The 21153-nt window shown below is 44.8% G+C and overlaps 3 protein-coding genes across 4 annotated transcripts; 1 reads left to right on the top strand and 2 right to left on the bottom strand.

Moving 5' to 3' along the window:
• The first annotated feature begins 8 nt into the window (after window positions 1-8).
• On the top strand, window positions 9-20865 carry LOC147128535 (uncharacterized). Its single transcript, XM_086018252.1, has 6 exons — window positions 9-153; window positions 498-583; window positions 18840-19383; window positions 19473-19523; window positions 20054-20139; window positions 20347-20865. Exons 3-6 carry the CDS (start codon window positions 19158-19160, stop codon window positions 20443-20445), a joined length of 462 nt encoding a protein of 153 aa, XP_085874378.1. The 5' UTR covers window positions 9-153; window positions 498-583; window positions 18840-19157; the 3' UTR covers window positions 20446-20865.
• On the bottom strand, window positions 7265-14773 carry LOC147128537 (uncharacterized). Its single transcript, XM_086018246.1, has 6 exons — window positions 14686-14773; window positions 10569-10842; window positions 9412-9666; window positions 9165-9244; window positions 8305-9031; window positions 7265-8093 (listed from the first exon to the last, which is right to left on the bottom strand). Exons 2-6 carry the CDS (start codon window positions 10710-10712, stop codon window positions 7839-7841), a joined length of 1461 nt encoding a protein of 486 aa, XP_085874372.1. The 5' UTR covers window positions 10713-10842; window positions 14686-14773; the 3' UTR covers window positions 7265-7838.
• LOC147128536 (microtubule cross-linking factor 3-like) lies at window positions 14749-19429 on the bottom strand. Of its 2 annotated transcripts, none has more exons than XM_086018245.1 (8): window positions 18789-19429; window positions 17765-17989; window positions 17547-17705; window positions 17078-17137; window positions 16620-16889; window positions 16089-16466; window positions 15266-15904; window positions 14749-15004 (listed from the first exon to the last, which is right to left on the bottom strand). In XM_086018245.1, exons 1-8 carry the CDS (start codon window positions 18918-18920, stop codon window positions 14894-14896), a joined length of 1974 nt encoding a protein of 657 aa, XP_085874371.1. In that variant the 5' UTR covers window positions 18921-19429; the 3' UTR covers window positions 14749-14893. The 2 variants fall into 2 exon arrangements, with proteins under 2 accessions (XP_085874371.1, XP_085874370.1); XM_086018244.1 differs by having other exon boundaries at window positions 17078-17140; window positions 18789-19428.
• Window positions 20866-21153: the final 288 nt, after the last annotated feature.

The following is a 21153-nucleotide window of genomic DNA, read 5'->3' as shown; positions in this document are numbered from 1 at the left end:
TGTATATTCCTGACAATAACTTGACGTTTCATTTTCTTCAATGCTTCAACGTATTTGTTTTCTGTCGTGTGTTTTCCGGTGATGTTTGAGGACCTGCTGAAATTTCTTAGCCAACACAAATGATTCCCATCGAAACGTTTCTCAAGATACGGGGTGAGCTGACAGTTTGTAATTTCAGCAAGTCCTTTTCTTTGTAATATTACCTCATCTTGTCAGTGTCATCTTTCTTATAACACTTTTTGCAGTTCAATTTGTGTAATGTAACCTTAGTAATATTTGGATGTTTTTCTGATATAGTATGGTGAATTGTCATAAAGTTATTTTTTCCCATCATATGACAATCTTGAAAATTATACAACTTTCTTGTAATACTCCAACTTTTTGAGTACCAACAATATCATGACTCATTGTGTATTTCACAACATAATTATGCAACCGGCCTTTACTTTTGTAAAATGTGCATGTCTGGTAATATTACATTTTTTTTCTGACATTAGACACTGTTGAGAGGTCGACTGTCTGGCGAGCGTCCACGCCACGGCTACCATGTCAACACAAGCTGAAGACAGCCTCCATTGCTGCGGTAAGTCAAGCGAGGACTGGCTGACTCCAAAGTAAAATGCATTTCAGAAAAACAGCTGAGATGTGATGAAAGTATGGATTCCTGTTTCAAAACCCGCATGCATGTTTTTGAAATATGAAGGCAAGCCAGAGTAGCTGCAGTAAACCCACATAAAAGGGAGAGCATAAATCCTAGAGTTGAGGTTCGAACACAGAACCATGAAACTTTGAGGCAGACCCATTAATCAGTAGCTCTTTGTACAGCTGCGGCAATTTCATAGTGTGTGGGCAATTTATCATGTTTAATGATCTAATGTATTGTCATATTTGTTTAAATTTCATTCAGTTTGTGAACACCATCCATAACTTCAGATTTAAATAAGTGCAATAATTGTATGTCTCCACAAGGTGATGCTGTTGAACTGATGAAATATTTGGTCGTGAGGCTTGAACTCAGGCTATTTTTTTGGGTTAGGGATGTCTTGCTAATACTGGAAAAAAACCTGAAAATATATGTATGTCAATATCAATGATATTTCTTTTACCTGAAAGTGTATTATTTAATATTTTTTACACAAAAAATAGTATCAGCCAACCTTAAAACAATTTTAACACAAACTAGAATGGTCCTCATTGTGTTCTTTTTGTTGATCAACAGGTAATTGAATGAAACCATTTAAGAAAATGGCCAATTTCAAGTTGACACACAAAAATCATAAAGTATATTAACAGAATGACAGAATGATAAGCAAGGTAGCTGCGTGCTCCAAGTCTGCATTATACCCTGTGTGATGTATGCCGTATATTTACAGTGCAGTAATATATGATAGGGCCAAAGACAGGCAAGGGACATTTTACACATGCTATCACAGCCACGTCTGCACTCTTAAGTGCCCTGTGTGCAGTGCAACATACAAGGTAGAGCATCTGTTGTTGTTGTCAGTTTTGAAACATTTTTTACCAAGTGGAAGTGGACTAACCACAATTAAGTAAGTGACTTTAAAAGTGTATTTTCTAAAAAAAAAAAATCAATTTAAGCCAGGGATCATGTGGTCACAGGCTTCCACTCTTCACACTGCAGAAAATCCACAGTATTGAGTATCCCGACGTCCCACAAATAGTCCTGTCACGCATCTATCGCCACCTGGAGGCCCGTGTGTACCGTATATAGCTTTATTGTGTGGGATTATTTATGACTTTAATCATGCTCCATTATGCACTCTTATAGTCAGCCATAATGCTTCGACTGCTTTAGATCTGTCAACACTGCAGCATTTCAAAATGTGTGTCTATGTTAAATGTATGTCAAAGGTGTTGGCAAGGTTTCGTGGGGGTGTCTGTCTCACGCCGGCAGGAGCCAGCAATGACCTCACTGTGGCTGTCGCGACTATCATCGAGCAAACGGCATCAGCGCCTATCAAGTGACATGCCGCGCTAAGCCGGCCGCTACCGAACCATGAATAACGCCGATGCATCACCGCTATGATGACATCTAAAATCTTGAAGATGGTATTCTGGACGTAGCGCGCACAGTTTGGACGATGATGACGGCAACGCGTATTCTGGGCCACGTGCGTTCTGTGGGCTCAGACGCTATGGAGCGTGGCTCGGGAATGACTTCGGGAAACAAAAAAACAGCAGCAAGTCCTCAGAATGAGTTGAGGAGCTTCATTTGGCCAGAAGTAGTGTTTTGCCTTCATTTTGTGGCATGTTGGTGCTAAGGAACTATCTCCAAAAGATTTGAAGAGCTTCATTAAGACAAAAGTAGTGCTTTTTGAGGGGCGTCAACTACTATAACTGTAATTGTATTTAACTAAATTATTAATTCCAAAGTTTAGGTTCATAAATGATACATTGTTAATGAAGAAAAATACTTAAATCTACTTATAAAGAACTACAGAGCAACATATGTTAGTGTCCCTTATAATTTGGGTTTAAAACGTACATTCACCAAAAATATTCCAAGAGCATTCCAGTTGACATTAAGTACATTACAATGCTGATTTAGTTCCATAGTTTAAGTGAAACTTTATCCTTCATCCCCTAAAACATGAAAAAAGAGATCATGTTTATGTCAACATACTAATGATTGGTTTCGTACCTGATTGCTTTAGTAGCTTGGGTACATAGTGTAACTGTTCCTTGGCACTGCAGTGACCACTGACTTGTTGGGAGCACAGTGGGAGTCGTCCGCTGTGCTAAGGGACACTAACTGGGTGTCTTTGGTGGCGTCATATTTTGATGCGTCCCATCAATCTGTCAAACTGAGTATTTACGGCCACTGGATTTAGAACAACGCAGCGCCGATGTCATCTGGTTTGGACCCCCCATTGGGTTCTGCCGCCTCATGTTTGCTCTCTCTCATACATTATTCATCTTCAGTGTAGGTAACACTAATATAATTAGCCACGTGTGTCATTTGGACCCGAAAGAAGTCATATTGCCTAAGAGCCCCAATTTTAGTAGCCTATGTGGTATTGTTTCACGCGAAGGTTTACTGCAGTACTTACTACCTGCACAATGCATGCATTTGGGCAACTGCTTGAAAACATTGAATGTGCTGTGAGTCATTATCGTGCCCGTTGTGAGATGTGTACCGTTATGGTATGCTTAGCCCTTTTCACAAAGGGTTTCCAGGGCAACAGTGCAGGAAACCTGTCCGCTTGGTTGATTCCATCTCCAAAGCGGGAAAATCAGTGATTCTACTTTGTCCTTGTAGCCAGCCATGTCAAAGGGGTTCTTGTTGGTCATTCCGTCAGTGAGGGTCAAGCTAGTTCATGTGACTCAATCTGTCGGCATGCCAGCTTTCATACGAGCCTCCAACATCGACTTCCAAAGTGAATTAGAGACCGTATTAAGGTGACACTGTCCCTGGCGCAGCTCTCAGTACTTGAATCCAAGCCTCCAGCACTGAAATGATTCACTACTTCAACAACTGAAGGAGGAAGAAGACTTTATTTGTCTTTTTGGTTTACCTTGCTCAAGAACAAACCAGCAACCAGCTGTCTCGGTTTGTCGTGTTTTTGGTCTCAAGCCGGTCTGCCGCTTTTAGGAGTATGTAGTAGTTATCGCTCCTGAAAGCCCAAGTTTTTAGTCGTGAGTGATCAAGTCATTCTAGCCCAAAGTAGTACGCAGCAAAACAGTCATGTAAAACAATTCCCAACAGTCCACACCAGTGATTCTCAACTTAATGGAGTATGAACCCAGAACATTGTAAGCAGTACAGAAAATGGATGAAGTATCGTTTTGAGCTTGTACAGTATACTGTAGAGATTTCTAAAACTTAAAAAAATGACTTATTTACCTGTGCTGGTAATTTAGGCTGAAATAGAAATAAGAAATAAATGTGGGTCACGGACTAATCATTAACTACCCGTGATCTACACCATGACGCCATCTTGACTTGAGACAAAAACATTAAGAGTTAAACCACCATGACACCATGTGATAAATAATGGCCAGAGTGTTAATGTCACGGCCACTTTGGTCCCGTGAATGCTCCGCTTATATCAGTCGTCTATTAACAATGAGCCCCGACTGCGTGCCCGTCACTATTCTTTGGTGTGCTCAATTCCCCCGAGCTAAATGTGTGAGGAGCCACACGTCGTCACGCCAGCTCCCCACGATCCAAATTCAAATTGGTCATTCGTCACATGACAAGTAGCCTGGGACCCCTCTGCCGAGCAACACTCTCTAATCCAACGAGATCAACCCCCAGCCTCACCCCCGGACGCTGTTGTTTTGAAAGACAAGCCGAGGCGGGTCGTCTTTCAAAGAGAGGAAATGTTTTCTATTTTAACGGAGAAGCCAGCGAGTCTCAAGACCCCTTCGCGGACCTCCTGGCTTTCCTTGATGGGCCCACTGCTAGCACTCATCGGCGGCCATTTGAGCTGCCCTCCGCTTCAATGGAGACAGTTTGGACAGGGGGAATGAGACGGACTGGCCTTGATGGTATCTTGGATCTTTTCCACTTTGTGGATGAAGGTGGATGAACCATTCAATTGTAGACCACCATAATGGCCTTTCCAAACTTACTAACACCCACACCTTCAACATGCTGAGATGGTGTGTGCCCCCCCCCCCAATCCATCCCGGATATTTTATTCTTTGTAAATAAAAGTACATGAAGGCATTAGTGGAATTTCACTCGTGTTACTAGTCGTCCTACTTGCATGCAGAGTCCAACTAGTGCAGATTTGCCTTACCCGTACATAGTTGTCCTCTGAGTATTATACATTTGTCCTACTAGTGAGGACAGGACAAAGATTGTACTAGTACTTGGGCCTTATAAGATAGATATCCACCCTATTGAATAAATACACGTACTCAGAAGTCTTGCCATAGTCGTTTGAACTTTTCTTCGATAACAAGTTGTCAACCAGTGTGCAGTTTCACCTCACTTGAATTATCTAGTGTCCTACCAGTACGGCAAATTTGTCTAAGTGAAGACAAAGAGTGCACTAGTACATGGACCTTCTGTTGGATATCAAGGATATCAAATTAATTAAATTCATCCGTTCACACACGAGCGTCTATTTCAAGGTGCGTCGCAGTGGCAACTAACACCAGCGCCAATCAGAGGGCCGGTGGGCGTGGCGTCCAGGGGGCAGAGGCCGGCAGGACAGGTGGATTGTGGGGAAGTGAGAGCGCGGGATTGACACAGGGCACCTCGGACCGGCGAGGAGACGTTATGTCAGCCGTCCGGACCTCACACTCAACAGTTGTCGTGGTCGTTATCACACTCGCGTTGAAGATATGATACCCACTTGAATAGAGGCTGTGGAATCTGCCTGGCACCACCAGCCTGGCATTCAATCTTTCACTTTGAGTGCTTACAGCTATATAAACTTTACTGTGGTTTGCATTGTTGCCAATACGACTCGAGTGCATGTGCTTTTCCATGCCTTTTTGGTCATGAAAGCCCCGAAACACCAAAATAACGACAGTACAGTGATAGCTTCAAATGCGCGTTTATTTCTTTCCCTGACTACTAAGTCATGATACTTGGTTCTCCATTGAAATGAATTAAATTGGCATTAATCCGGTCCCCCAAAAAAACAGCAAAAATCTTTGTAATGAATTTTTTTTCAATGAGGGAAATACCACTTGAAAATATTGTACTTCAGAAGTAATATGGGGTGTCACAATCAAACCAATTATTATCCTTTAAAATGTACCACCCTTGAGTCATATTGCACCCCATGTATCGAGATATGTTTCGAATTGTCTTTAATGCGAGAGATGCACACACCTAATACATACTGTGTGTGTCGACATTTTTGAATGTAATTAACTTGAATAGTTTGGGCTTTGGAGAGTGTTTACATTTTGTTACGTATGCATAAGTATGACAAAAACTACAGACAAGCAATGGCTCGTAAAAACACGTCTGTTGGCGCAGGGTCAAGTCAAGCTACTACTGTAATATTAATGGCTTGAAGGAGGCACAAGTAACGTCTTGAGGGAAAACACAGAAAACTTCAGTTAGTTAAAAGAAAAATCCCTAGTGTCCATGTCCTCTCCCAGTTGCTCTGTCTGTAAGACAAAGCATAAGTCAGATGTCGGAGTGACAGTGGCAAATAAACTACATGCTGTCAGCTTTCCAAGAACGAACAGAGGGTCAAATGAGGGGAGATGAGGGGCGAGAAGGGCCAATGGGACGCCTCGTTAAAATACCCCCGTGCTGCCTGAGGAGGTGCCAGCCGGTAAAATGGACACTTGGGCAAGGCAGGAATTCAGAAGATTCCATTTGGTGAGGGAGGGGAGAAGTTGCAGGACCCAGTTGAACTTAGCAGTAACTTCCCTCACTTTTATATTTACCGTATGTCACTGTGTGCATTTTGTATTTATTTAACTAGAGATAAGCAACAAATGAGGAAGCGAAGTCCCCCTCACACCCTCGCACTCTTTATTTGTACCGCCCTTCGAAGCAAGCAGGCTAAGATTTCTGGCACCAAAACACACGTCACGCTCGCTATTTTTGTCCCGAGTTGCCACACAGCGCCAGCAGGTTGAATGACGTGAGGGGGGCACAGGGCTTCCTTACACACGCCACTATTTGAATTTCAGTGTGAAGGTGAATGCGCTAATGGTTACGTACTACTCACCATAACGGAATTGTTTTTTTTGTTGTTTGTTTGCATATCGTCACTAAGAAAACTAAACGTAAAACAAAAGACAATTATGTGTTGTTTAAACATCTGTGTGTCTGTACATGAAGACAGACAACATGACAATACTCACGCATATTCTTTATCCTCTGCAAAAACAACTTATGGGTCGATGGAATATCAAATGAAATATTGCCAGAGACCATATGAGACATTCATACTACATTTACAAGTTATGTGAAAAAAAATGGTCATACTGTATTACAACAGTGACAAGTATTTGAGAATGAAGTGGAAACATTGCAAGAATGTCAAGATATGACAGAGCATTTGTTGGAAATATTACGAATAGTTAACATATTTTGACAAGTCTTACTGTTTTGCAAAAATGAAATAGAAATGTAAGATATTCAAACTTAACTGAATCATTGTTATTATTTATACAAATGAAATAAAGATTGGCATTGTGATATGATAAAAAAAAAAAAGTCCCTTTTTGGTAGATACTCGGCAGTCGAGTTTTACCTATTTTTGTCCTTTTCAATAAGGCGTCAATATTCTTTAATTATATTAATGTTGCAATATAGACAGACTTGGTGTCAAATCACTATCATATTTATTACCACGAAAAAATTCATGAAGGCATATCATAGTCATTCATCACATGGGTAGTTTGGACATTAAATACTGTATGTGTATACTTTGACAACATAAAACTGGAAGTCACACGGTTATGTTAACAGCACATTGCCGCCCTTGAAAACTTGGGCTGCATGCAATATCGCCGATTACATAAATAGAAATGAAAGAAATGCCATTTAAAAAGAAACAACAACAAAGAAAAGATCAGGAAAGTTGATAAAAGGGAAGCGGGCAGCTAAACAAATTGCTAAAATGTTGACCAAGTGGAAACCAGAAACGATGGAGGATGTTGGATGTCACTCAAATATGGAAAGCTGTTGAAGCATTTATTTGCTACTGTATATTTGATATCCAATTCAAGGTGCATGTAGTAGTACATAGACCTTAAGCTAGGTATTAAGCATGTTCAATAAATTCTCAAATGGCTTTCCGTACTCTCGATGAACTTCATATCCCTCGTCGTGCTGTCCATAATATTTACACCGAATGTGGCATGGATGGAAAGTATCTGAAAACGTAACGCTATCACATGATGACCGTCTCGGCGGGGCGCGAGTAGCAAATGGCCGGCCGGTGCTTGAGGGATGGGCTGGGGTTTCTGGTCTTGGGGGTAGCGGGGCGGACGAGAGGGCTCGGGGGCCGGTAGTTGGGGCCCGACGGGGCGACGATTACAGCGCTTGGTGTTCGGCTTGCCCATCTGGAAGGAGGACGTTGGTTGGCCGGCCGGGCGGGACGGGAGAAACTCGTCTTTGGCTCGGAGGACCACTGAGATGCATTTAGCTGGACAGAGAGGAAGAAAGACCGGTCAGCTTTAATGTGAGGCAAAATGACAGAAGACGCAATCCCCTATCACACTTTCCCTCCTTTTCCTGGCTCTGTGTTCTTTCAAAATAAGTCTTTATCATGATTTTGTCCCCTTTGGAAAATGGCTTTCTCAGCCCTGCGTAAGACTGTGTGAAAGCGGCGTAGGACACTGGTACGGAAAACATACCTGCTGTGGATCGGTCTTGTAGGCCGTGTATCCAGCTCTGGAAGTGTACTCGTGTTGGATCTCCAGCATGTCCAGCAACTCAATGAGTCCTTCATCTCTTCCGCAACCAGGAAACTCTGACTGTCCCCCCAACCTGCTCCTCTGGATCCTGTACTCCATGTTGGGCTCCCCATGATGGGAAGCGGGCTTCCTCAATTTGTCTCGATCGGCCGCACTGTTGGACCTGGGCCTGGTCCGAGGGCTCCCAGGAACCTGCACTCTGGTCTGGGATCCTCCTCGCAGATCCTTGTGGTGATGTCTGGAGGAGTCTGATCCCCCTTGTTCCACTTCGGAAGCACATTTTTGGAGGGGGGTCTTGCCAGGTCCTGCCGCAGCTGCCCTGCGCTGGCACCCGGGACTGAGGCACTTTATGTCCGAGGTCACCACGCCTGTGTCGGTGAGCGTTTTGCCTTCATTCTCCTGGAGCATTGCCCCAAACTTCCTGAGGATGGAGGGGCTGCCGCACTTCCTGTCACCCAGCGCACCTGGGCCGTAGCATTTTCTGTCTGGAGTCGGCGACTCCGCTGTGACGAGCTGGGCGGTGGGCCGTGGTGATGCCCCTTCCTTCTGTCCGAGTGGGGGCTTAGCAACTGTGTTTTCTTTGTTGGGGCAACTCTTCGCATGAGGCGCTCGGTTCTTTCGGTTTTCCACCTCCTCGAAACTGCCCAAAAACTGCTCATGTCTCACCCTGCAGTGAGGTAAAGACCATAGAGGAAATCAGAAAAAAAGGCAGTTAAAATGTAACATCTACAAAAGTAAATTTGGAACAAATGCCCCGTGGTAAACGGGGGTTGTTCACTGTATAGAAAAACCTCCTGTACCTTTGATTTGCTGCTGTTATTCCGCTCTCGTCCTGGTACGCGGGGAAATCCTGACTCACTTTAATGGTGTCGCTGAAGTGCTGAAAGAGATGCAAGCATGCCTTTTGAAATAGTCTACCTGCATCTGTCCTTCAAGGCTTTAAATAAGTGTTCTACTTTCGTAGCAGTGACCACGTTCCCTTTTGTCAACGTCATGTTCAGCCTCTTTTTAATATTTCTAATTGCAAACGTCCATATTTCTACGTACCACGTGGCGGGCGCCGTTGTTTTTCCGATTCATGTGCTTCCCGCGGCCCAGGTAATCCTGCAGTAAGTCTCCGATCTCCGAAACGCCGTTCTGGTGCCTTGCAGGATAGCTCTGCCCGTTACTATGGTGACAGTTGCTTTGATGGGCAGGTGTAGAACTGCCATTGCTGTTGTTCCCAGGGCCATCGTTGATGTTATTGTGGTTGTCCGCGGTGACGCCGTTCCCTCCCCTACGCGCTTGGACCTCATTGTACAGCTGAAATGTGCAAATGGGAGATGGGTTACTTCCCTTTTTAATACTCCTGATATTGCCACTTGATTTGTAATAATCTCCACATGATATTCTACACGGCAACCGACGTACTTCCGTCAGTATCGGCTTTCAAAGTATGTGCGTGTGAGTCTGACAGTGTTTCGCGCATCTGTCAGCACATGGTTTAATCATCCTGTGAACATTTGTCTATATCATTGCGGCAACACTACTGCCAACACGCTAATAGGACACACACGAGCAGCGCATACTACACTAATGAACTCACTCTGGAGGCAAGAGCTAGACACAGACAGATAAATGATCCGTGTGTTTATAAGGTCACATACCACGTATGCGTACGAGTTAAATGGCAATATGAATTTATCAACTACTTTCTGGATGGTTTAGATTTTTTTTTTTTTTTTTATGTGATCATCAAAATATATTTTTAAACGAAGTGTAAACTACTTTGTATTTACCTTTATAATATAAAATGTATTTTTTTTTTCTAACCATACATCCAAGTTTACTGGGGCTTGTTCCACAAACAAAATGTATTTCAATTCCAAACTACCAGTCTTCCTGAGCATCTGACACTTCCTGACTGAGAACAATATGTCCTTGCTGGAGCAACTTCCTTCCTCACATGACCTGGTTCCGTGTGATTTATTCATTATTACTTATTCCCCCCACCCTCTTTCCCAAACTCAAGGGGGCAATCCTAGAAAATTCCTTCCAAGAATGTCTGAAGGTTGTTTTTTTTTTGACACCAGTCCTGCAACCCGTCTCACACAAATCATTGTGTTCATTATTGTAGTTTGGGCTGCTTGACAAACAAGTGATAGTCAGTACACGTCCATTCCAAAAACGAATAACTGCAGTGTAAATCCAAGCAGAGTTGTCACCTCCTCTATTTTTCTCTGAATGTCCTGCAGCTGGTCCTCCCACTCTTGCATCTCGGAGTCAAAGTTGTCCATCATGTCGGGCCTCCCTTTACCCCAACCTCGCCCGCCATGCTCTAGCCCACGCTCCAGATCAATAGCCGCCATGTCGTGGGTCAGCCGACACCGTGAGGCCCCTTCTTCTTTTTTTTCCGGAAGTTTCACTTCCGCGTCTGTGAGTGACAGCAGGGATGCCGCTGTGCGTCACAGTGATGATAGATGGATGACTCGGGAAACACTAGAAAGACAAACAGTGTTTTGGGGATAAAAATTAGCCTTTCTAGCTAGCAGGCAAATCCTGTTTGGTTGATACAGAATCCCTGTTAAATCATTGTTAATAGTTCACGCCCCTGCTACAGTATATAGCAGATTTTCAAGACGTTGTTTTATATTGGGGGGGTGTTAAGCTGTCTGGGTTTTTTAATTTGATTTTACAGTCTGCAGGTTGCACCTTCAGTATAGTACCAGCAATTTGCCGGGCAACACTGAGCCCTACTGGAAGACATGCAGTGTAATTGACAGTTAGAAGAAGAGGTACACAAGGTTCCCAACTAATCTCCAGTAATAAAGGTTGTCCAGGCAGAGTAAAGAGAATATGTGCCAGTGAGTATTGTTGTAAGTTCTCCATATTTTGCTAGCACTTGTTTGAAGGTCTATAATTATCATAACATCAATGCTAAATTCCATTGGCCTGTCTATGGCGTTTGGTATTACATTATCATTAAGCTAACAGACTTTTGTTAGACAAAATGTTGGGTTGAACATTTCAGTGTTTTAAATATACGTGTAATTCTCTTTTGCTTCATGTGTCGGATGTACAGTTAAGTTCAACCCTGAGTGACCAATAGAATTGAAGCAAGCATGCTGTTCCTCATTTTTGGAGAACTGATGCGAATGAGTCTTTTTGTTTCCTTAGTGATGTTATACAACAGTCTCACATTTCTTGACAACAATAGTGTGAGGACAGGTGCAGGGTAATACTTTTAAGTTTTGTGTAATACTATTGCGTCCTCGTCCTAGATTTACAGCCGCGTTAGACCACCTGCACGTGTGGACGTGCCGGACGCATTAAGTGACACCGTTTTAGCTTCCCGGGCCACTTTACTGATCTCCACCCCCTTACTTGCATGAGCGCACACCTCGCTACAAAACAAGAAAGACTCGCTAGGCATGCGTCCCAGCGGCCATTTCCCATGAGCACACACATGTGGTCTGAAGCATGACACCAGGCCTTCCTGCTGCTCATGTCATTGCTATGTCGCGTTACCACTGCTGCTTTTTTAAGGAGCCATAACATAATTTGAGATGACAACTTTTCACGTTGAGAGCCCTTTTGACTCATTCATCACTGCAGAGAGTATTTTAGGTGTGGAGTAGGGTCTCACCCAGCTTGTCTATGAAATTCAGGTTTGTAAACCAATTTAAAGACAAACAGATCCCTGGGGGTGGCGCTGTTTAATTGCTTTGAATTTGAGATTGTACGTTGGAAGTCGGACATGTATAGACAGCTCACACTCGAACAGAGCATGTGTATGTATATCAACAGAGTAGGTGCCTTTGTCTTTAAGTTTGAAAGTTTGAAGTGTCATAAAAGCCAGACATATCAGTTACTGCTCTGCTTTATGGTCAGAAACTGGTGACCCATTGTCTATTGCTGATTACTAAAGAATGGGACAAAGACTAACTGTTTTGGTGTGTGGTGAAAGAAGAGTCTACTCTTTCTTCGGGGCATATACTGTCCCAGAACACAATTTTCGGTGTTCCTGAAAATAAAACCAAAATGCATTAATAACTTAAAGAAATTTATAGAAGAGCCGGAATGCAAATGGTAGGTTAATACGGATTTACAGGAAAATAGAATCGGTAGCTTTTAGTTATAACTGACCAATATGAATTATCAAAAAAATAAGAACAAATTGCAGTTGCGTGAAAATCCCCCCCAAAATATTGAATCCACACCTGTTCATAATACATAAATATCCATACACTGGCTGGTATGTACTGTACAATATTTTTACATATTTACTATGGCCCTAAGTGGTCTTGAAATAGCCCCTGATATTACAAAAATGTTGAAAATATTTACAAGGCCGCATAGTTCACTGGTGGTGAACACGTCTGCCTCCCCTCTGCCTTAGCCCATGTCCCAAAATGATGCATATTAGGGTTGCTGAACACGGAATTGTCTATTGACGTGAACGCAAGTGCGAATGGTTTGATGGTCTTTATGTTCCCTGCGATTGACCAGCAACCAGTCCAGGGTGTACCCCGTTTCTCGAGCCCAGCAACCAGTCCAGGGTGTACCCCGTTTTTCGAGCCCTGAACAACAATAAGGAATTTCATCATCAAAATTACTAAATGACCCTACCTTGTACCAGGTGAAAAACCAAAAGATTTATTGTCCCCGCACTCCAGTAAATCCCCCAATCGGGTCTAGTCCCTGGTCCTGAGTCACCCCCGCTTGCCTCCAATCTGTCAAATGTCTCTCTGCAGCCCTTGTTTTTCCTCTCTCGTGTTACGTAAAGCTGGGTGGGCTCCTTCCTTGCCCCTAAGTCACACCCCCACATTGAGGGCAAGCCATTGAACAAAAGAGTAAACAACCTCCTCCTCCTTTATCTGTGAAGGCGGAGCTTTTGGGGCGGTCGTGGTTATGGTCAATATCATAATGTCAAATTTATACCAGCATCTGAAGACTCCAAGAGAACAACTGTCGTCACCATCATCCTGGCTAAAATTACTCAAGGGAGGGGGTGGGGGATTGTGGAGTTGGAGAGAGAAAGTGTTTACATAGCTAGCTAAGCCCGCCGACGTCTCCAAGCCAATCAGCTTCTCTGTTGCTACTCCGCTCGCAGGCCTCCGGGCAGATTTTGTCTTGTGACCCTAACCATTTTTTCCAATAGACGCCAAGTGGGTGGCTAATTATATTTGATTCACTACAGCCAACCCTGCGTTTATCACGGGGGTTACATTCCACACCGCCCGCTGTAGGTGAAAATCCACAATATATTGTAGAGACCATGTAAAACACTTGTGCTTGGAGGTATCAGGTATATCCACACCGTGACCATGCTCATAACTCAAAATTTTTCATGGGGGATAAAGAATATATGCCTGTGAATATTATCAGTCTGCATATGTTGCCCCGCAGTTTGTGTTCAAATATTTATTGCATAAAGGGTTCTAAAACTGCGACTATCAACGCTAACCGAATGCCCATTGTTTGATAAATGCCCATTGTTTTAAATAACGAGCCTATTTTGACAACATAAGTGTGGGCTTTTTAAAAGTTGAGTCATGTGAGCGAATATTCCGAGAATGACTCCTAATTTTCAGGATGTTTAAATGCGATAGAAACTCGTGGAATGTCAGGACACATCCTGCTGTAACTCAAAACGCGTGCCTGGCCGTTGCTACTGTTCAACTGCCTTTATCCGCCCCACCACTCATTTGCTAATTCCCGTCCTCTAATGGCTGAAGCCCTCCTGTTGGAAAACGTTGGAGGCCTCACGCCCGCAAGCCTCCACCTGTCGCGTTTCCCTAATAAAGGAGAACGAGGGCCCTGAAGGAGTTAAAGGCAGGGATAAAAACAAACTGTCCCTGCTTTAGGCGATGACAGCGGGGGTGGGGGGTGGGTATGTAACATGTTTTTGAACAGCAAAGAGCTGACGGCTGTCCTAAGCTCTTCTGAAGCCAAAATGTATTTACAAGCAAGGTTAAATCAGGATACAAAGGTCATTGAGGTTTACTACCGCGACCTTCTAACCAACATCAACAACCATAAAGCAATTATGGCCGAACTTTGTTTTTTTTCCCTTATTATTGCAACTATGATTAAAATATTTGTTTTTTTTTCTTCAAGGCTTTTTTTGTTTGTTTTTTAACAAATAAGCATTAACTTGATCTGTATTAAAATAAACAGTATCAGATGTATTATAAATAAATGCTTCTGTCCTACAGGTTAGTGTTTTTCTCAAATAAAGGTAAATAAACATTTTTGGAGCTATATTTTGGCGCCTAAAATAAGCTTAACTCTCTTAATAAGCGCTAGTGTCTACACTTGCATGAGGTCAAGTCAACTCACCTTCTCCTGGGACTTATTCCATGGGGCGTTAAGGATAACGGGAACGTGGCAGGGAAGCGCAGAGTTTTCCCCTGTGCTTTTTGGTAACCTTGGCAACAAATAATGTGGTGAGAGGGAAGGGAACAAAAAATACCAAATCAACAAAGAAGAACCGACAGGGGATGAATGCAGATAAAGAAAGGAGTGTTGCGGAGTGGGAGGCGTACAATCACAGAACAAAGAAAAGGGTGAAGAGAAAGACTAGTTTGAAGATGGTGGCGTATGAGAGGGAGGAGAACAACACAAGTATGAGGATGAGCAAAATGATAGGCTGGAACATCTGGGAAGTGGAACATGAGGTTACAAGTGAGGAAGAAAATAAGAATTACAATCAGCACAAAACTATCAGAAGGATTGATTCAAAGTCAGTCCCTCCAGGAATTTGTGATCTGTGCAAACAATTCAATTTGATTTTTTATTTTCTTTTATTTATTTATTTATTTATTTTTTAATTTGACCAATCGTCGGAGCTTCCGTGTAAGATTCCCCTGAAATCCTGGAGGGACTGGAGTGGCTTTTTTTTTTTTTGTTTGTTTCTCACCGACAACGGCTCCTCAGTCTCCCTGTCCTCCAGCCTGGGCACTTCTAGTCTGTCTATGAAGGCCTGTAGTTCCTTCCTAAAGGCCTTCATTTGGGCATTGATGCGATACAGCAGCTCGTGTTCCCTGATCCCGTCGTCCTCGCCGCCCTGCTCCAGCTCACCGTTAGAAATGTAGACCCTCGCCTCCGAGATGATAGCCGCCGTGTCGGCGATCAGCCGGTCGATGGTCCGGACGAGCCTCTCCGCTTCCACGCGGATGTCAATCATCTGCTGCCTGTCGCGCAGGCTGCACCGCCCCCCGGCTAGGAAGCGAGCCAAAGGGGAGGAGGCGGCCCCCTCGGGTCCGGACGGAGTGAGGAGACCCCGGGTGGGCGTCACGCAACGACTGGCGCCATTGTTGTTTCTGACTTCGTCCGGATCGCTCTCGCCGCCGACGGGGCCCTCGCGTTTCCGGTGAGGGGGGAGAAGCCGGGACGACGTGGAATCTTCGTCGCTTTCGCGCCGACCGCTTGTTCCGCCGCCGCTATCGCTCTCGGCGTCGCTGTCCCTCGGACTGGGCCGCAGGGACAGGTGGGAGGCCGGGTCGTAGCGCTGCATGTTGGACAGCAGGACGCGGTTCTCGTATTGTAGCTGCATCACCTGAACAGAGGAGGGTGGAATGTTATGTTTTTAGACGCATTGAATCTGACTCATGGGATGAGTGCCGCAGCCAAGACTGAATACCATTTCTATGTGAGTTGGTTAGCTCCATGTGCAAAGTCTGGACAGTCTAGTACAGTCCGCATGTATCGGGAAGAACCTTAAATGAACCAACTTGTCACACCTTGCCACTTAGGTCATTGATCTGAAGCCTGGCCGCCTTCAGTTCCTCCTGCAGGGCCTCAGCCTTCACTCCATCCATCCCGCCGACCCCCGAGAGCCCTCCGTGCCGGGCCCCGCCTTCGTGGGTGCCAGCTTTGAATCGCATCTTGTTCAGCTCGTTGGTCACCCTCTGGTTCTGTTCCTCTGCGTCGGCGAGGTTCCTCCTCAGAAGCTCAGCCTCGTCCTCCACCAGCTGCAGCTGCTGCCGCAGCTCCGTCAGGTCGTCCCCAAGGCCTCGGCTCGAGCCCGGGCCCCCCGGTGAGCCCACCCCGGAGCCGCCCTCCCCTTCGCCCTCACCGCGGAGGTCATCCAGCTCGGCTCTAAGGCCTCGGTTCTCCACCTGAAGAAGACAATGACACAACCGTGGCTGTGTTTTGAATCGCTTAATAGCCACTACGCATAGTGAATTTGCCATTTTGTCATGCTGCTATACAGTGTTCCCGTCGCAATCAGCGAAGATTTGTGCGTAACTGGTGCCTTTTTCCATACTCACCTCTAACTCGACAATTTTCCTCCCGAGGATGTTGGCCTCCTCCTCCACTAGGCGGAGGCGTAGCTTAAGCTCGGACTCACGGGTGGAGGGCGGACCCCCGGCCTCGCCCTTGGGATGGGTGCTGTCCAATTCGCCGTAGAAGGAGCGGTACTTCTGCAGCTCTTGCTCCAGACGGTCCTTCTCTTTGTCAATGGTCGCCGTCTTCCTCCTCATGAGTATGGCCTCCTCCTTGATCAAGGCCAACTGGCACTTAAGGTCCTCGTTGTCATCCTGGACAGAGAGAGGATGTGTGTTCAGGAGTTCAAGATGACGTGCATGGTATCAGATTTTAAGAAAAGGGATTAAAGATTTTCGCAAAAATAAGATTTAGAGCCAAAACCTCTTAAAAAAAACTGGCCTTAAAAAAAACGGATGGATGCTTTAACATCACCACCCTTGAACGGGACCGAGGGACTCACCTCAGTGGGAGTCTGCGCCGCTTTCTTGTCTGTCTTCTGAATGTCTTTCCCTCCTCGTTTCTTCTGAGACAAGTCAACGGTAAAAACATGATCAGTGAGGAAGTTGATTGCAGTGAACCCATTTATTGTGGGTGATGCATTTAAAAGAAATTCTCCCCTCCTCGCTCTTCCTTCTCTATGACAAGGCGGTCACACCACCGGAAGAGAAGACTGCTGGCTAGCTAACTGCACGTCGCAATTGCGCCGCATAACCTGCAGTGCGGACAAAGCTGCTCAAGTTCTTATATAGTGGGGGAGTGGTGACTCATGCCCAAGCTAACGTATGTCACATGGCACCCTTTTAGCCACGCCCCCCCAAAAACCTGATCGCTTAAAAATCGGCAACATAGCAAGGGCCGCGAACGATGAACCACGAGATAGTAGGGGAACACTGTACTGCCATTCCCAATGTAAGTTTTAGAAAACCCACCTCTTTGGTTTTGTCTAATTCGTTTTGCAGGGCTTGTTTGGTCACCTCCACCTCAATGAGGCTCTGTCTCAGCTTTTCGTTCTCGTCTTCCGTCTTGGCGCGGGTCTCCTCCACCTTCTCCAGTTCGTGGTGCAGCCTCACCGACACATCTTTGGCCACCTGCCCCAGACACGACATGTTGATTTTTGAAAGCCATGAACAAAGCACACTGGCCATACTTTGAGGTCCTGTTCCAGACTCCTTAGCAGCTCCTCGTCAATCTCCCCCGTGTGGGCGTAGCGAAGCCGCTTCCTTTCGGCCTTGCGCAGGCGGTACTGCAGGATCCGGCAATTTTTGTTGGCCCGCTCCAGGTCGCGCTTAATGTCCTGCAGCTGACACGTGTCTTCCTCGTAGAACGTGTCACGCATTTCGTCCATCTCGGCCCTCATCTCCTCGATCTCGCACTGGACGGCAAAAACATTTTACTAGTGATGGGCAGTCAGAACCTAAACACTATCAGAACCTCTACCCACATAATTAGAAATTCAAAAACTAATTAGGGTGCATATGCTAATGAGCAGCCTCATCTGTTGGACGAAATACTATCTCAATGATCTTTGGGGATCAATACAAGTCAGATCAATACTCAATTAGTCAACTGTCTGTTTAAATTCAAGTGTCTGCAAAATAATGAAGGATGGTCGCCTGTTCCGTTTTACCATGGCCAGAATTTTGCATTCAAGAATATTAGTCAAGGCAAGCACATCTGCCTCACAGTTTAGATGTTCTGGGTTTGTTTCTCAGTTGCGGCCTTCCTTTGTGGATCTGTTGTTAATGTTTATCATTGCGGTTGTAGTTTAGTTTGCAGTGATCTAAAGATGCACTGCATCACACGTAGCTATAGCTATCCCTAGTGTTTCAGTGTGTCAAAATATTAGAAACAGCCCTCAATGTGCTGCATGCAACTGCAATAATAAGCATATGATTACAAACTCATTCCGAGATGTGAAAATAGTTCCCTGCATGTCCGGAATTTTAAGAATATTTGGAAGTTTGAATGGTTTCAATTATCTGACGAATGAGGAAGGAGTAGAATGTCTAAAAAGAGGGAATAGCATTCATCATTCACAGAATGATGCATGTCAAATTAATGTACTGTTGGCTTTTGCATATTGCATGACATATTGGATGTCATTAATTGGACTATTATTGCATGAAATTGTAAACAAGCAAAGCAACAGCAGAAGACGATGTTTTTCCAACCTTCAGGTAGTCGTTTTCCTCCAAAAGTCTCTCCATCTCTTCCTCCAGCAGGGCCTCGTCCTGCTGTGTCATGGATCCATCGTCTGTGGCCTGCGCAGCCGGCCGTGAAGCTCCGAGAGCATCCTCCTCCATTTTGTTTCGCTTTTCCTTGCTCCGACGTATTTTTCTTCTGCGTGCTTCAAGTCATCCGGCCAGCATCCTCCATTTGCTCCACCGTCAAGCCGAACCAAACGAGGCCCGGCTGTCGTCGGCGTTCACCGGGCCGCCGCACCAGCTTGACTCTCTGCCGCCCTGCGCGGTTCTCCGGGTTCGTTCACCGAGGGATGCAAAAGCCCCGGTTGGAGGATTCACTTGGCAAAAGGCGGAAGCATGAGCAAATGGACCAAGTGGATGACAGACGCATCCGCCCTTTTCAGTTTTCCCGTGAGCAGCTTCAGCACCATCCGGATGAGCGAACGAGCCACACCGAGGCTCTCGGGCTCCCTCTCCCTGCCGTCGGGCGTCCCTCAGCCGGCGTGCTTCCTCTGCTACCCGCCCCTACCCCCAACGATGGGTCCAACTGCTCCCCGCACAAGAGGTGGTCGTCTGGTGCCGGGTGGGTACCAGGAGCTCGCCCCGGTACTGGGCAATACTTCCTGGCTGGCAGCAACAGAGTCCTTTATTCAGATGTTCTTTTTGCCGCAGCGCCACCGTGTGGCACCTCCAAGTTCTGCAACCACTTGTCATTGAAATTAGGTTAGTATTTCATTGTAACATTACGGACTCAGCTCTATTTATAGTTTATATTGTTTAAAATAAATCAATTGTTGTCAATGTACATATATACAAACACATTGTATGTAACAATGTACTTCAAATGTTTTATAACATTAGATAAACTTGTACAAATCAGTTTACTGTGCGACGAGGTTTAAAATCCAAGTGTACTTAATGTGGTGTCAGGCAATTCCACCCCCAATGCCCGCGGAAAATCAAACTGCTTCCTCCAGGTGTGCAGTAATTTTCAAAAATGCTTTTTATTATTGTGTAAGAGTTAATATGGAATATTCGAAACTTGTTTAAAAAAAACATCTTTTAGCTTCGTTCTCCCAGCAGTGAAGTAACATTTATTCTAACACAAGTGTACTATCTTTACGTTTGGAACCACCCTCATACTTACGTAGCGTAATACTTAATACTTACAGTATTACGTGACTAGAAAAGTCGACTTTTATGACACGTACATTATGACACTCTTCTAACGTCTTTTTTTCCCCTGTACATAGGAGTACGACGGTTCTTCGTTCGTCCAGTAGAGAGCGCAATGTACTCACAAACCAGACGCCAGCCGTACATGGGGAAGAGGAGGAGGGTGAGTAAATAAAACGCTGACTGTTTCCACTGTGCCAGGAGAGAATGAGCTCCTTTGCTAATGAGATGAGCTAGTGGCGGGTCAGGTTTGCAGGGCTTGACCCCATCCTGGCGACCCTTTAACCTCCACCAATGCAACTCTCAACATTTCTGCAGTGTTAATGCTAGAAATGTATTTGTGCAAGTTACAACAAAGTTTCACTTCCAGACAGTCGGTACAATGATCGGAGCCATTGTGGGCAGCTCCCTGCAAGGAGGTGGCACACTCTGGGTTACTGTGACCAGGCAGCTAAACGCCTCTGATTGAAAAGCCTTGGCCCTCCTGCAATCCCTTTTAAATCCTCGGACTTACGTCTCTCGATCTGTGTCCCCGCGGAGGAGGACAAATGCAACCCACTCATTTTGTCCGCTCCACCATTCAACCTTGGCATCCCTCGCAAAGGAGGATCGGGGGAAACCACCTTTTACACACTTGCCAAAAGTCAGGGGAGGGTGCACAGGAGTGTGAAGCACAGTGAAATCTTTTTGCACAAACACAGTCCTTCCGTTTGTTCCGATTAGAAGCACATTTCCCATATTAAAATGATCTTAAAACCTTACTGTACAGCTAAAGATTCAAATAACATTTTAATATGCATACAGTCATACAAGTGGGGTTGCTAAATTATGGGAATATTTTGTTCGAAACGCTTTATGGGAATTTGTGATGAATGTTAATAAACCAAGAATTTACAACATTTGTGGTTGGCTCTTCCAAGTTCCTGTACAGTGAGAAAAAAAAATCTTGCAGTTATCCTCTAGTCTTCTAAATATGAAACATCACAGAATAGAGCGTTGTTAACAACCCTGTCAAATTTGAATATGTAAAAAATTCAAGTATATTAAATCAGTCTTCAAAAGAGTAAAAAATCCAAATGTTTTCTCCGCACTTGAACGCTGTGGGCGTGTCCACAAAATGCGCTGAAACCACACCCCGTTTAACTGTCAACTAGCTGTCAATCAAATAAAATGTCTT

This window comes from Filicampus tigris, chromosome 20 (genome assembly GCF_054856515.1).
Source record: "Filicampus tigris isolate MCC_2025a chromosome 20, RoL_Ftig_1.0, whole genome shotgun sequence".
In the NCBI taxonomy this organism is placed as follows: domain Eukaryota; kingdom Metazoa; phylum Chordata; class Actinopteri; order Syngnathiformes; family Syngnathidae; genus Filicampus; species Filicampus tigris.
This window is presented reverse-complemented; position numbering and strand designations above follow the sequence as displayed.